Source organism: Biomphalaria glabrata, chromosome 16, assembly GCF_947242115.1.
Source record: "Biomphalaria glabrata chromosome 16, xgBioGlab47.1, whole genome shotgun sequence".
Taxonomy (NCBI): domain Eukaryota; kingdom Metazoa; phylum Mollusca; class Gastropoda; family Planorbidae; genus Biomphalaria; species Biomphalaria glabrata.
In genome coordinates, this window is record NC_074726.1 from 23,750,400 (window position 1) to 23,767,759 (window position 17,360).

Sequence of the window (17,360 nt, forward strand, 5' to 3'; positions counted from 1 at the left end):
CTCTTAACAACTGACATTTTTCTGGGTGGAAAGACATGCTCCAATTTGATTCTGTAATTCATTTAATTCTCTTTGTAAAATATCTGTGTCTTGTGTTGTTTTTATTGTTCTATATATTATGCAATCGTCTGCAAATAATCTGACTTTTGTTCCTGAAGTTATGCAATTTTGTAAATCATTTATGTAAATTAAGAATACTAGTGAACATAAGAATGTTCCTTGAGGTACACCTTAGTTTACTGTTATCGGTGTTGATTTAGAGCCATTTATTATTACAGTTTGTTCTTTCCCTATCAGAAAATCTTTTATTCAATGAAGCAATGAACCATTAATGCCGAAATATTTTAATTTTTTAAGCAAACTATGGTGGTGAACTTTGTTTAAAGCCTTGGAAAATCTAGTAAGATAGCATCTATTTGTTTACTATTATCTAAACCTTTTGAAAAATCATCAATTAGTCCTATTAGTTGTGTTTCACATGATCTATAATTCCTAAAGCCATGTTGGTATGGGATAAGGACATTATGTTTGTCTAAGTGGTTTATGATGTTGCTATATATTAAGTGTTCTAGGATTTTACATGTGATGCTGGTAAGTGATACTGGTCTGTAGTTTTCTGGTTCAGATTTTTCTCCTTTTTTAAATAGTGGGATGACATTAGCTTCTTTCCAGTCATTCGGTACTCTGCCCTGGTTAAGCGATGCCTGAAAGAGTATTTTGAACACTGGGGCTAGCTCATTGCTTAGTTCTTTGAGTAATCTAGCTGGAATACCATCAGGTCCAGACGCTTTATTTGGTTTGGTGTTGCCTAATAGTTTTTTGGATTTCATTTTCTTGTACTTTTATATCTTCTATGTTGTCTACTTGGTTCAAATTAAGTAATATGTCTTTGTCTCCTAGGGCTGAGAATGCTGATGCAAAGTATTTGTTTAGGATGTTTGCTTTAGTTTCATTATTATTATGTATGTTATGACATGATTAGGAAGTAGTTAGGAATTAGTTATTTGTTTCGGGAATAGGGTAAAGTTTTAATTAGCGACAAGTGACGTGACAGATCTTTTAAAAAATAAGAACGCTCTAAACGACGCTAGAAGGAGGACGCTTATTGTAAAGTAGTAGACTTGAGTACGACATTATTGACATCGGACGATTCCCTTTTGAGTATTAAACATATTGTTAGACCAACATATCAGCGTCGACTACCTATTTGATTGTTTCGGCCTTTCGCCGGTGTTACTGAAGTGTTGAGTTCAGCGTTACCTACAGTTAGATCTACACTAGCCAGATTGTCAAGAATCAACACCGCGCAGAGGTCTTAACAACGTGGCGACCCCAGACTCGGAGCTCACTGGCAGCAACATTCAGAAGGACAGAAGCCCTCTGTTAGGAGGAGGCAGAAGTTACGTCATCGGCCTAGTCTGCAGCTAGACCCTGATTATACAGCCACGTCGGCGAAGGAAAGCCAGTGAGATCCTGGACTCGTAGACCTAGGAGGTAACGAAATATTGATCTAGATCTACATTTGTAATTTGTAAACGCCCATACGTTGGGGCATCGTACTGAAGCCTGTAGTTCGGTATTGAGAAAGCTACAGTTGTTGAAGGGAAGAAAACCGTCCTGTCGAAGCCGTACTGAAGAGATATCGCCTGCCCGGCATCTTGAGAACGAACGTGAAGGTCACCTCTGCAAGGCCAAGATTGACCGTTGAGGTCACGCCAAAGAACTTGTGACGTAGGAACCATCTTACTGCCTACGGCACTGAAGTACAGTAGTGCTAATCTGATCTACGTCTCGGCTGAATCTGTGCTACACGTTAGATAGCCAGATAGCCGGTATTTTAGCACTGGACTTTGACTTTGTCGCTGGGTCAACTGTTGGACCGTTCCAGTGTCACTTTGGACAGACGACCACCTGGAACCACCGTACCTGCCTTGGAACCAGCAACCGGAACCAGACTCTACGTCACCGACGAACCGGAGCCAGACGACAGATCAGCGTGAACCAGAACCAGACGCCGTACCACCGAAGAACCGGAGCCGTTGCAGACCAGCACCGAAGGACCTTGGAGAGCCGAAACGTTCGCTGTCCTTATCTCACCGCTAGAGAAGACATCGCTGTGAACCTTGCCGCCGGGACAGACAGTAGCCTAGGAAGAGTGGACCCGAGACTGACTGTGGAGTTATCGCAGCTTCTTAGACAGATAAGTCAAGTGTTATTTAACTACTTTCTCCTTAGATTAATTAGAGTCTGTAGGGAAGTGACCACTCGCTAGATTATCACTACCAGGTTAAATCGTGGTGGATGGGGGATATCCTTAAAATTAGGTGTAATCTAGCAAGAGGTCCAGATATACGTTTAGCTGTTAATTCGTCCTGTATGTGAATGTGAATCATTTAGTTAAGTTTTTTTTTGAGTAACGTCATGTATTAATTGTTTGCAATACTCCTGTCTTAAGTCTTACTGTCAGACGAAAGTCTCATTCATTAGAACTAGATCTATAGTTTGGTGTTTAACGTATTTAGGTTTATTTTCATAGTTTATTTGTATGAGTAAGTTATATACACTCCTGGCTGTGAAAGCAGGTAAGAAGTAACTAAGATCTAGCGTAATCTAGACTAGATCTGGGGAACAATCGAGGTGAAGCCTGATTGCCCATTTGTAAATTTAGTATTTGTAAATAGACAGGTTGGTCTATTTACCGGCGACTCGTGTTGAGTAACACGTAGTCGGTTGAGTGTGCGTGTGTCGCACAGCGTATTCAGTCGGGTCAGAGTGTAGCCTACACGCCTACAAACTGGTGCCAAGGATACTAAGTGTATCTTGGAAAGTACAGAAGTTATTAGAAGTCGGAGTTGGTAGTCTAGACGCCGAGGGTAGAGTGGCGAATTTAATTTATTTGAATCAAGAGGTATTAGGTAGCCGCGGAGCGAGGTTACGCTCAAAAGGTAATTTGATTTATAGAACATAGGTAATAGAAGCTATTAGGCCTGTGTGTAAGATAATTTAAAAAAAAAAAGCGAGGTAAAGTAACAAAGGTAATATGGCAACTACTTCAGGTTACGACCTGGAAGAATTTAGAAAAAAACTAATTCATGAAGCTAAGACAGAACTAGAACTGCGCGGCAAAGAACTAACTGCCTATGTACAGCAGATGGTGGCGGCAGAAGCAGAACGCTTGGAGAGAGAGAAAGCTAGAGGCAGAGAAAAAGAAAAAGAAGAAGCAGAACGCTTGGAGAGAGAGAAAGCTAGAGGCAGAGAAAAAGAAAAAGAAGAAGCAGATCGCATAGAGTGGGAAAAGGTTAGAGAGGCGGAACGCATCGAGAGGGAGAAAAAAGAAGAGGCGGACAGAAAAGTGAGAATTCAAGTAGAACAGATGAGGATAGAGGCTGGTATAAGCGTGCCCACCGAAGGAAACAGCAACAATAGCGCCAACATAGAAAGCCATAGTAGCGCCGCATGGATGAAGAAGAAAATCCAACCTTTTGCGGAAGACAAGGACGACATCGGCGACTATCTGAAACGCTTTGAAATTAAACTTGCAAAGTTTAATGTCCAGGAGAAGGAGTGGTCCGAAATCTTGTTGGACTTCGTACATGGGAAAGCCCTCACGATTTGCCAAAACCACGACCACTCTATGCAAAACAGCTATCAGGTGCTAAAGAAGGAACTGCTAAACGCATACGGGCACAACGCGGAAACATTCCGAAAGAAGTATTATGAAAACACTCCATCCAGCCAAGTTGATCCCCAAACAACGATCAACTCAGAGAAAGACTTCTTCACTAAATGGCTCGCATTCGAGAATGTAGAGAACACCTACGAGGGGTTGAAGAACTTCATTCTGATTGATAACTTTATCAATAAGTGCGACCCTCAGCTACAGTCCTTTGTAAAAGAAAGAAACCCGAAGGTAATTGAAGACTTGGTAGAAATTATTAGGATCTTTAAGAATGCTTACCCAACCAACCCACTTTTAGTTAGCGACCATAAAAAAGTTATTGACCTGGTAAATTATGTAAAGAGAAATGATGTTAGTGATAGGGATTATGGTAGGAGAAATGATAGGTCCAGGGAACGTGGGAACAGTTGTCGGGATAGTTATGAAGGCTTAAATGATAGACCTTGGGAAAATGAAAACAATGGCAGGGAAAGTTACGATAGGAGAATAGATAGACCTAAAGCGGGTGATAGAAACTTTAGGGATGTTACATGTTTTAACTGTCAGGAAAAGGGACACATGGCATACCAGTGTAGGAAACATAGAGGGAATGGAGCTGGCAATAGAAATACACAGGGTAATGGTGGCACTAGTGATAGGAGAGGCAATCAAGAAAACCGTAGACAAGAGAGGGATAATCGGCCACCAGATAGGGTTAATTTTGTAAGGAGCATCCAAGACAGGGATCGTGATAGTGGACATAGTGAACCAGATGAAGAAATTAATTACGTTGATTGTGGGGAAGATAGATTTAAACTATATCCAGGCATGATAAATAATAAACAGGTAAATGTGATCCGGGACACAGCTAGCAGTACACTCGCAGTTCGAGGAGGATTAGTTAAATCTAAGGATTATTTAGGCTATACCAAATCAGTCAGGTTGGCAGACGGCGCAGTTAAGAGGTTCGAAGCGTGCAAAGTGTTCCTTCGATCTCCATTGTACACAGGGTATTGCGAAGGAGTAGCCATGCCGAGGTTATCTAGAGATGTTTTACTTGGAAATGTAGCAGGTGTCAGCGCCGCTTCTGACAAACAGGTTAGAAGTTGGAAAAGCAGGTATGGCAACATGAGGCGAAATAAACCTAGAAATGACAGAATTTGTTTTAACTGCCATAAACATGGGCACATCGCTAAAGACTGTTGGAGTAGGGCAGAACAGTCTAAACAGAAGATTGCGAGTTCGGATAGGAGGCGCAGGTCTATATCCGATAGTGATGATAGAAGAGATGACTGTGGTAGCGGTAATCGCAAGTCATATAGAGGTAGAAGGCCACAAGCGGGCTATAGTGGTGTAAGAAGAGATGTTAACTCCAGTTGGAGAGAACAAATGTATGAGTCGTGTAGATAGCCTGTGAAACATAGCACTATGAGACCGTAGTGTGTAAATAAGTTGGATTTTATTTAAATTGGTTATTCTTAATTAATTGACCTAACTAGTAGTCATAACTATACGGGTATTAGGTTGTTTAATGTATCTTTGAATAGTATATTTATGTTATAATATACAGGTAATTTGGTTATCATTAGATTGACTCATGTTAATTATGTAATTTCGGGTAGTATGTATGCATTGCATGTATGTGTGTATGAATAGAAAGGGCATTTATAAGGCGACGATGTAGTGATATCAAGGAAAAGTAAGTTTTATAATTTATTCTTTGTATTTGATCATGATCATACATCAGTAAAGAGTTAGGTCGTGTGGGGACAAGTAAGTGGAGAGAGGAAATAAAATACACTTGTAAATGCCCGAAAGAACGTTAGGTGTATAGTGGGAGAACGAGCATTGATAAATATCAATTTGTCATATTAGGTAAATTGTCTGTCCTGACGTGTGAGGGAAAGCGGTAATCTCCGGAACGTGATGTGATGATGTATAGATAGACACACCTATAGTGTCAGCGCAAACGAACTATGTCTGCGGTCACCTATGGCACATCACATTGGACAGTATCAGTTAGTGACACTTGAGGGAAATAGGTGTTCAGAGGAACTTGATTGTGGACACAGAAAGAGAAGTTGAAATCGCAATCAAGACTCAAGTTGTGTTGTCTTTTATGTTTCCCTACATTTTGGCCCTTGCACATTGTAAGACTAAGACAGTAGATTAAAAAATTGACAGGCAATTTTTTTTAGCGGGAGGAGGAGGAGTTTTTATGACATGATTAGGAAGTAGTTAGGAATTAGTTATTTGTTTCGGGAATAGGGTAAAGTTTTAATTAGCGACAAGTGACGTGACAGATCTTTTAAAAAATAAGAACGCTCTAAACGACGCTAGAAGGAGGACGCTTATTGTAAAGTAGTAGACTTGAGTACGACATTATTGACATCGGACGATTCCCTTTTGAGTATTAAACATATTGTTAGACCAACATATCAGCGTCGACTACCTATTTGATTGTTTCGGCCTTTCGCCGGTGTTACTGAAGTGTTGAGTTCAGCGTTACCTACAGTTAGATCTACACTAGCCAGATTGTCAAGAATCAACACCGCGCAGAGGTCTTAACAGTATTATGTTATGTTAATCTTTTAATGGCGCTATGCCTGTTGTTTCCATTTTCTTAGACTTAATGTATGACCATAGGTTTTTGTTGTTATCTTAGGATATTACATTGTTTATGTATTCACTCTGCAGCTGTCTGCTTACTTTTTGGGTTCAGTGTTTAATTATTATATTCTTTTTGTAAACTCTTTCTGCCTTAGTTTCTTCAAATTTTCTATATAGGTTTTCCTTCTGTTTACAAAGATTCTTTAGTCTATTATTAAACCAGCATTTATTTATTTTGTTTGATGTGTATTTAGTTGGTATATGATTTTCTATAATGCTTGTAAGATGGTTTTTAATGAAATTCCAGAGGTCATAGACTGGTTGGTTAATGTCTTTTTCTAATAAGAATGTTTGTTGAAAGTTTAATGCAGCTTGGTGTAGTTGTGTTAGGTTACATTTATTCCAGAGTAAGATTTTTCTTTTGGGTTTTGTATTTGCTACTGCTTTTATCTGACTGTGTATTTTTATGATCTCATGGTCTGATAGACCAGGGATAATAACATAATCAACTACTAATCCAGGTCTGTCGGTTAAGAAGAGATCTAATTTGTTGTTAGTCTGCTATACAAGGAGTTATTTCTCATTTAAAAGTGAAGTATGATCGCATGAAGTGTTAATCTTGACATTTATAATATGAGCCCAATGTCACCGCGCCTATATCCATAAACCGCACCAGTAATATTACAGTAATATTATAGTGTCAGAAAATAATACGGTAACATAAACCAATAAAATAATTATTTTCAAGCTAAATTTAAATAAATTTTTGTTTTACTCTGAAAAATCATAACGGTCAAACTGGACTTGGAACAACGAGTGTGACCAACGAGCTTGTATTTTTTCTATACAATACAAATAAACTGTTGAATTTCGAGGAAAAAGGCATTTTCTAGAACACTTTACATCCAGGTTTTGCACGTTCCAAAAGTGCGACTTTATTATAGGTATTGTGATAATTTAATTGCACATTTTTATTTTATATCTGTAGAATTAATAGAGAGAAAATGTCCATTATATAAGCCCCATATAAATGGATTGTATGTATAAATACACAGTAAAATATTGAAGCTAACAACACAATTGAGTTCGATTTTTTGTCTTTTTTTTTCTTAAATATTTTGATCTAAGATCATAACTATAGTCTTTCTGCTATCTAGACACCCTTAAAAATGCTTTGCAAGTATCATAACGGAATTTGAAGGATTATATTTTAAATAAAAAAAAATATATCATACAGCTTCCCTTAAAATAATGACATCAATATTTCAACTTATAATTTTCCTGTTGCGCTTTTTGTCTAGTTGTAAATTATGATATGACTATATATATTGTTCGCCCATCGTAATTCGATGATGACCACTTTTATCATCGTAGGAGCTGAAGACGTCTGTACTGAATTTTGTGCCTCCTCAAACGACTGGTGAGATTTATGTGAGCCAGGTTATTCCAGCTGGAGATAATGTCATTAGCATTGCTTTTTTTCTCTGACGCTTTTCTAGCGTCGTCTGCCAGCGCTGTTATCTTGTCTTCTGCAATTTGTGCGCCAGTTTTGCATAGTGGCGTTATGATGGTCTTTTATGTGCTTCTGCCTCCCAGGTGGCTGGGTTAATGCTGAAGGTTTAAGAGTGTCCCTGAAGCATTTTCTTTGTCTACCTTGTGAGCTCTTTCCTTTCCTTAATTGATCAATTAGGGATGCGGAGGTTTTCCATTCTTCAGATGTGGCAAGCCCATCGCAGCTGAGACTGCATTAATATAGTGTGAATACTTTACACTCTTCGAAGGACTTCAGTATCCGTTTTTTTTTCCTGCCATTTAACATTTACTATTTTCTGAGACAGATCATGTAGTTTTTTTTTAATGTTTTCTAGAGGGTGGGTTTATCTGGAAGATTAATAAGTGGACTAATCCAGATCTAGATCCACAAAATATTATTTTATTTTATTTTAATGTCAGATAGTATAATTTATTCCAAAATGAAGATTTAGAACTTATATCTGATTAAGCTTCGAATTTGAAGGTATAGTTCTATCGATTACTCCAGTAATATGATACACAGTTCCTGTTTAAATTAAACATTTTAATTATATCATGGTATTGTATAAAATTAGTCTTGAGATAGCCAAATGCATAATTATGCGTTGCGTTTATGGATAAATGCAATTAAGAGTGGGTATGAAAATTGAAACTTAATAATTTAGTACCATTATTATTTTTTTTACACATCTATTAATGCAACCTACGATTTATTGGAACCAGGTGGCTTTTATGGCAATAAAATGGAGAGAATTTTAGAAAATGATTTTGTTTTCAGTTACCAGCCTATCTTCTGTTGAAGAAAACAGAGTACTCATTGCAAGTTTAGTCATAACGATAGCTTTTGCTGCAGTAATCATTCTGGTATTTATTTTGAAACGTAAAGGTAAATCACACAAATATCTTTATCTATCGTCACACAATTCACTCTATATTGTACCTTAGTGCACTGGGTATCTGAATTTTATTAATGCCCACTAACAACTCTTGAGACTGTTACAATGATAGTAAGACATTTTTTTATAATTAATTAAGATTTATAATAATAATAATAAAATATTATTATTGTAACTTTTATATGTCATCCTAGTGTCTTTTGGGTTTTCATTTTAGAGTAAATAGAGTCAGTGTTGTGTTTTAGCCTTAGCTCGTTTGCCCGTGCCCCTGACATTTAGCATGCACCTTCGTGGGTAAAATAAATAATTAAATAGATGTTAATAATATAATGTTTAATAAAATGAAAGTAATGTACAATGGACAAACTGATAAAGTACTATAGCATTGAATTGAACAATTAAAATATTATAGCTGTTATGTTAATCAATGCAAATGAGCTAAAGCTTAAACACAACCCTGACAAATAGTAGATGTATTTTAAGTTTGACACACTAATAAGATCGTTTCCTGTTTCTGTATACTACGGTTTGCTTCTTACCCTATGTGAAAAGCCAAATTAGCTAAAGCAAATGGAAAACCTTGAATTGTTTTTTGCTTTTAATATCTTATCTAAAATGGCATCGTCAATTCTTTAAATCAGCTACTTATTCTAGGTTGGCTAACAGTAGTACTGGAAAATCCATATGATACTGAATTTAAAGCTAGATAAGAATAATTATACGTTTTGGTTCTAGTTCTTTCATTACTTTGGTTTAATAAATCCGATTCCAATAAACCGTATAATTAAATATTAAAATTTAGAGATATAGGCCTAAATGTACTTGTTTATTTTAAGTTTTAATTGAAGGATTTTTACGAATTCGCTTAATTCTTGTACTTGAACAAAGCATCCGTTGCACTGCGGATTTTCATCACAAAGGTCTTAAGTAAAATTCTGTCTGCCTCCACCACTGAAATCCTGCGAGTTAATTGACCAGAGCGTAATTTATTTAATGTCAGATTAAACATCTGGAATCTGTGAAACGGACAATAAAATCCAGTAATAAAATTCATCACACCCCAATATACATCTGTATTATACAGATATAAGCTGTTCTGTTTTTTTTTGTTTATTTAAAAAAGAAATGTCAATAGTTAGTAAAATGTACTACACATACGCAACTCTTATTAATTTAACTATGGCTGTTGTTTGTAATAATGATTATTGTTAATCATCATCATCATTATATTTATTTTGTTTTTCTTTCTTTTTTTAATATAGACAAACTCTGGTGTACTTCAAGGTAAGTGTGGCTTGTTTTTAAGATAATAAAAAAAGATCTTATGCACACATACATCTACCCACTATACAACCCAAACTGCACTTTATTTTAATTTAAAAATGTAACTAGTTAAATATACAGACATAAATTATACATTGACCATTCAACATAATCATTTACTTTTAATTAATTAATTTAGTTTTTATATCGAAAATTTACTAAGCTAATGTGAAAAAAGTCGTGGGTGGTATTTAAACAACATCACTAAACACTTTAAACACCTGTCGGAATTTTCTTGGCGAATGGTATTGCTTAAGAAAACAGATGTTAAGCTCAAAAACCTTCTTTCTGACTCTTACTTTGTTTGAGTAGCAATAGTGGTGAAAATGAATATAAAAGTCTAAGAATAAAAAGGCTCAAATTATAAATAAATAATACCATTAAACAAGGTCACAAAAGACAGTTTGTGTGGAAACACAAACTCAAAATCAGCCCCCGAAGTGGTCCACCCAGGCAGGCTTCAATATTTTCAGAAAGACCATCCGAATGAAATTTTATTAAAGACAAATGAGAGATAAGAATGGAGAAAGAAGGTTAACAGATCTTGTGTAGTGCCCCAACGGTCAAGCAGGTCAAAGGATATGTGAAAGTGAATGTAAAGTTAGATGTGAACCTGGCATATTTAATTCCCCTTATAGACCTTGTGGTCTATAGGGCAGATAATGTAAAGTTCATCTGTTTTTTGTGGCCTACGGTTAACGAGAGTGTCATGTAGCCAGCACAACGACCAACCGCCTTTACTTTTCCCCAACTAATAACAGGTACCCATTAGAGCTGAGTGGACTCAGAGGCACCCACAGATTCTAAAGTTGAAAATCCCAGTCTTCACCAGGATTCGAACCAGGGACCCCACCGCGCCTCCCCTAACCTAACTGATGTCTTATAATTGATCTAATTTTTTGAAAAGGCTCAATCTCTTAATCGAATTTAATATAACTAATATAATGAGTCGAATGCAGGGTGCACGTATGTCGTTCATAGAAATCAGAACCGTTTGACCAATATTGATGAAATTTAGAATGAACGTCCCTTAGATATAAAAAGTTGTTTTACAGCAAGAGAGTTTACTTGATGTAGTTCAATGAGGAAACTTGGCAGATTTTAACTAGTAAAACTAGTAAAACATCATCGATACCTTTTATTATATATATATATATATATATATATATATATATATATATATATATATATATATATATATATATGGCTTTTATATAGCGCTACTTTCATGCCTATAGCATGCTTAAAGCGCTATGGTCCAATCTCATTTGTGGACCTGTGGGTTGAGGGGGTATTTGGGAGAAGGTTTTCCATGCTGCCTTTAGACTCTCAGTAAAGACAAATCTGATCGAGTTGGGTGTCAAACCTCGAGCCTTCTTCATAGGTAGCCAAGCCACGCAAAGGTGTACTTAGTCTCTTTACCACGCTTCCCATATATATATATATGCATTTGTTTTTCAGGCATATTGCTAGTTCCAACAAAATAGAAGGTATGTTTGGTTTATAATTTGTTAGTTTTCGTTTTTTTTCACATTACACTAAATCAATGTTAAATCAAATAAATAAATAATCAAATAAATAAATATCAGCCATTTGTCAGTTTCTTCCTTTTCTTTTCTAGACCTTGATTATTTGGATATTGACCATTATGACTATTTACACATTGATGAAGTCAAAAACCAACGGAAAGAAATAAAAGCTGGTTTGATATATTTTATTTTATATATACTGTTTGGGTACAGACATGTAAATAGGCCTATAAGTCTATGTGATAAACGAGGTAGTAGAATAAAGCCATACCTATGTAGCTTTATTATTTGGTCGACTAGCTATACCTAAACGTATGCAAGACAAATTATTTTCTTTTTGTAGCTTTACAAAATTAAGATATTCTATACTTCGTGTATCTGTTCCCCTAACCTTAATATGTTATACACCTAAACATAACAGAGATAAATCTAATTATAATTTAATTCATTAACACCATAAAAACAACGCTAAAAATTGTAAAAGTAATCTAGGATTTTCTGTTAATAATTATCATTATAGTTATCTTTGGTTACTTCGATAATTTAATTATTATTTTTTTATTTTTTGAATTTAGACGAACATCGATGTATTTCAAGGAATGTGAGGTAAAAGTGCTGTTTTTAAAACAATCGAAAACTGTAGAGAATATTGAGATTTCCAGGTGGTTGAACCATTTAAAACCAAAGGATTCATATGTATATATATATATATATATATATATATATATATATATATATATATATATATATATATATATATATATATATATATATATATATTGTTACGAATGTCACTATCCAGGCTCTCTGCAAACTGTACCATACACCACCAACTTAAGGAACTTGACAACTCAGGGCTCCAAAGTAACGTAACAGTTTAATGTCGAATAAATTACAGCCAATACTTAACAATTGGCAACACGTAACACAGGCTGTACTAATATCTCTCAGTATCAACCGTACCGCCGTATCAACTCTTTCACTGGCCTCTCTGTCTCGTTCCGCGCTTGCACGAAGTTCAACAGTTCATGAAGGACTTCACACACTGAGCTCATTGTGTCGGACTCGATCACAGACCAAGATCAAGACGCTGTTCGTCTTCTGAGCCCTGCTCACGACGCCGATTCTTCCCGAACCGTCATGTTCACATTCGTCTTGGCTGACCGTCTTAACTCGTCATTGTTGACCGCTCGTCTAGCGCTGGCCTGAAGCGATTTGTGTCGGCTGACTACACACATACCACTACCCCCATCTGTGCCACCACCAGGTTTATAACACTGCACCCTCCTTAGATCTGTCCGTCCTGGAAAGAATCATCCTCATGACATTGGCTGTGAAGTTATATCGATCGGTGGTGGTTGGCTTGCCTCTTAAGTTTGACGGAGCCATCCATGTTGCATTCAGCAATTGTCGCTTTCTTCGTCTTCTCCAGTTAGCCTTCATCTGGTTGCATCGATGTCGTGGTCGCATCGTCATCAATGTTGCACTCAGCAAAAGTCGCCTTCTTCTTCTTCTTCTCCGCCTGTTTGTTTTTATGTGGCTGCAGTGATATCCTGTTTGCATCATCAAGCACGTTGGACTACGCAAAAGCCTTCTTCTTTTTTTCCTGCACTTGATCTTCCTCTTGTTGCAGTGACTTTATGGTCGCATTGCTCTCTTGTCGTTCGGTACTGAGAGCAGCCACTTGACACAAGGAGAGGTTAGGATGTAAGCTTAGCATCTGGACGAACGTCTGTAGGGTCCAAGCCTTGCCGGTAGCTTTCATCATGTAATTGTCTCTCTGTAACAGGCTTAGAGGCAGATTCAGCGATATCTGATTTGTCTTGCTGTTTAAGGTGCTCATATCAGATACGTCTGCAACAAAAGCTTCTGTTGGACTGTAGGCAGCTTCTCTTGTCTCTTTATCTGTCTCTTTCGGCTCCTTAGGTCTGTACTCCTTGCTTTCGGATTCACAGGCAGCACCACGTTCATCAGCATTGCCATTGTTATTGCTTTTTATTTCACAGCATTGGGTGGGTAGTATTTCATTGTCTAACGATAGCGCAGCTCCTTCATCGTTTGAGTCTCTTTCAACCACATCCATCGTTTTCACCACGGGGTTTGTAACTTCCTTCATCGAGGTACACTTCTTTTCAAGTTTGGTACAGGTCTTTTTGTTGAACTTCTTCCGTGTCGTATTCATAGCCCGAAACTCTTCCTTCCAGACATCTAGCTGTTGTTGCAAAGAGTTCAAGTGCTCTCCTAAAGTTGGCTTAACTTCAAACAGATAGGTGTCCGAATCTTCCCCTTCTTCCACAATGTTTTCTCTGAGGCGTGGTCTATACGGCCTCCTACTTACAATACACTTTCATCTACTTTGTTCCACATCATGTTCCTCATCATGTTCCTAATCATGTTTAATTCTTCATTAAATGTATCCCTAAAGTCCTGGTACTCGCCAATGAACTCAACAATCCCAGGTTCAACTTTAAATTGGTAGGTTTCTGGATCTTCTTCTTCCTCGATCAAGGCTTGCAGGAGACGAGCCGTGAGCGTTTCTCTGCTACCGAGGGGTCTTAAACCTCGGTACTGAAGCTCTTGCCTTAGCTCTTTAATTAAGAGCTGATGTAAAAGCTTCAAATATGTCATTGTAATCAAAGCCTACCTCCTCTCGTTGAGTTGCCTATGATCCCACCTCTGACACCAATTGTAATAACTTATGTGAGGCAACTCAATGAGACATAGACGTTTATTTACACGGAGACATGACAAACACAAAGGGGCATCTGCACCTTCTTTCTGCACTATCTTGGATGGCGGTGCGCATTGCAGAGTTATAACAATACCTTAGATTATGCATTCTTTTTGTTTTAAATACCGGAAATAGTGCCTGGCGGAGGGGTTCCCCACCGAACCCCAGTGGAGGAGCTCACAGCGTTCCCCCAGACCCCATTGCTAGCAAGGACGGGGTGTTTACAGTTTCCAACTCATTCCAGGAAGAATCTATTTTAGGTTACAATAAACGAAAAAATGAAGGGTCAGAATGTAATAAAGATTAATTATATACACACACAAACACAACTCACCCCCAAAACAATTCCTGGCTTGTCCGTATGGAAATTTGTCTTACAATTTGTGCATTACACCAAACAAAAAACATTATAACTATTAGAAAACAAAGTGTACATTCAGACCAGACGCACTCATAATTTACATGTGACAAAGTTTATATCGGATTGTTCTTATTTAATGATTTGATTGCCAGGGGAACAAAAGAGTGTTTGTGTCTGTTTGTCTTTGCCATCGGTGTCTTGTATCTCTTTTGTGATGGTAAAATCACAAAATCCTGACACAAAGGGTGATTCTTTATTTCGAGGATCTTGTTAGCTTTTTTTTATATAGATGTTTGTCTCAAACAACTGCTCAAATGGGGTTTGTTTTTTGCCAATAATTTTTCCAGTAGCATTTAGGATTCTATAAAGTTTATTTTTAGTTTTAATGCTCAGATTGCCATACCAGGCAGTGATATTGAAACTTAAAATATTGCAGATGTGAGCGTGATAAAACATAGCCAAGGCCTTTTCGCTAACATTAAACGAGGACAGTTTTCTTAGTAATCGTAATCTTTGCTGCCCTTTTTGATGATATGATATAATCAGTATTTGTAGTAAAATTTAGATTATTGTCTAGGATAGTACCAAGGTATTTAAAGGTTTGCACTATTTCAATAGTCTATCCAGCTATAGAAACAATATCATTTTCCTTCTTTTCCCTACGAAAATCGATTATCATTTCGTTGGTTTTGTTTTTACATTTAATAATAAAAAATTATCTTTACAGTATTTTTCAATGTATTCTATTTCTCTGAAATACTCATTTACGTCTGAGCTCTCTGAGAGCAGGGCAAGAAGAGCCGCATCATCAGCGAATTTTGTAAAGGAGCAAAAAGGACTATCGGATTGAAAATCATTGGTGTACAAAATGAACCACATTGGGGATGTCACACCCCCCTGGGGCGCCAATGTGTTAACTTTGCGTTCATTTGATATAACATTGTTTACCCTAACCCTCTGCGATCTCTGGGTCAATAATTCATTAGCCCATAGTATTATGTATAGACTAATCTTCAACGTTTTCATCTTTTCAATGAGTAAATGAAGTTGTATAGTGATAAAAGCTGATAAGAAATCAAAAAGAACAATCTTACATAAGTGTTCGGTAAGTCCAGATGTTTGTAGACACCATTTAAAATATTTAGGATGGCATCGTCTACACCTTTACCCTTTTGTGTATATATATATATATATATATATATATATATATATATATATACAATTCTACAATTATAATTTAACAGCTGTATTTTTTTCAGAAGCTCAATTAATTCCAACAATAAAGAATGTATGAATTGTAGACTGGCAGGCCATAATTATCCAGATACTGACCATTATGACTATCTGCATTCTGATGACAGAAACCAAAGAAATGACTTGATTTCAGGTTTGATATATTTGTATTTAATTTTTGTTTATAGTTGGGTACCGACAATGCGAGTATGGATTAAGAATTAAACAGGATACAGTAGATAGAATGTGTTCCATGTATGATGTTTTCTGAGTATTATTTACAGATGTATTGTGATTGTGTTTGCTTAAGATTTTTACGAATCCTTGGTAAGATAGAATATAAATATTTCAGAATACATCTATTCAAAAGTAAGACCATAATAGCATTTGGTGGATCGGGAGTGGGCGGTCTGGGAAATCCTATAATATTTTGGCTAATTCTGTGGTTATGGTAAGGGTCAGTGTAAAGAAACGTGCATGTCAAGTTCCTAATACCCAAAGTTTCATAGAAATACTTTATTAAACCTAAAATAGTTTTTTGCACAATATACTTAAAAAGCAATAAAAAAATATACTTGAAATTAATATTTTTACGTCCCACTTCATAAACATGTCGTATTTCAAAGACTTTGCAGAGTGAATTGATGTTAGAAAATATACGTAGTTAACACTTGTTACAATATAGCTCCATCAGAAGGCCCCTCCCTACCTCATTTGAACTCTCATTTCTCGATCTGTCTTCTAGAACTCTTATTATTATTTCAAATGGAAATAAAATTACAATAAAAAATACAAATTTACTATTTATTTACTCCAAAATCAGTTATATAAATCAAAGAAATATTTAATAATATATTTATTCATTTACGATTTTGTGGTTAAAGGTAGACCCCTACATTTCTCCAACTCTGATATAACTATATCTCTCCAACTCTCAATTTTTATTTTGACTTGAAGAGCTCTCGCAATTATTTAATTATATCAGAGGTGGGCAACCTTTTTGTATTGCGGGCCGCATTAAAAAAGTTTAGGAACGGCGGGACGCATAATGTATATATCTTAGAAAGATACGCTAGCTAAGTGTGTAGAACGTCTTTTAACTCATATTTACACTGTATTATATTCAAGTTTTTTTCTTTTTTTTTTCCGAAACACTCCACGTTGAAAAATTACAAGAAGTAGCAATGTTGAATACTAATTACTATTTTATTTTTTAAAATTGCTGTTGTCTTTCTATATCACAATAGCCCCACAAATATACAGTTGTACTTAATGTGCAGTATTTTACTTTTTACACTAGTGCATAATGTTCCGAAACTGTGGAACTAGCTTACTAGTTGTTACCCCCGTGACTGCTGTCAATTTACAGTCAGTCAACATTGACCAGTGATTATACTTGTTTAGTTACCACAAAAAAAAGCTTGCTCACTGAATGAGACGATATATGTTCCGGAAGTTAAATGTCGGGACGAGCGAAACCTGCCCT

General features: G+C 36.4%; 1 protein-coding gene across 1 annotated transcript in view; it reads left to right on the forward strand.

The window, feature by feature from the left end:
- LOC106063152 (uncharacterized) overlaps positions 1-17,360 on the forward strand; it is a 117,600-nt gene that overhangs the window by 86,472 nt on the left and 13,768 nt on the right. Inside the window, exons 8-13 of the mRNA XM_056013966.1 lie at positions 8,580-8,687; positions 9,960-9,981; positions 11,482-11,510; positions 11,642-11,722; positions 12,125-12,155; positions 15,901-16,028. Coding sequence (XP_055869941.1) covers positions 8,580-8,687; positions 9,960-9,981; positions 11,482-11,510; positions 11,642-11,722; positions 12,125-12,155; positions 15,901-16,028 — 399 coding nt within the window. The remainder of the gene's footprint in view (positions 1-8,579; positions 8,688-9,959; positions 9,982-11,481; positions 11,511-11,641; positions 11,723-12,124; positions 12,156-15,900; positions 16,029-17,360) is intronic.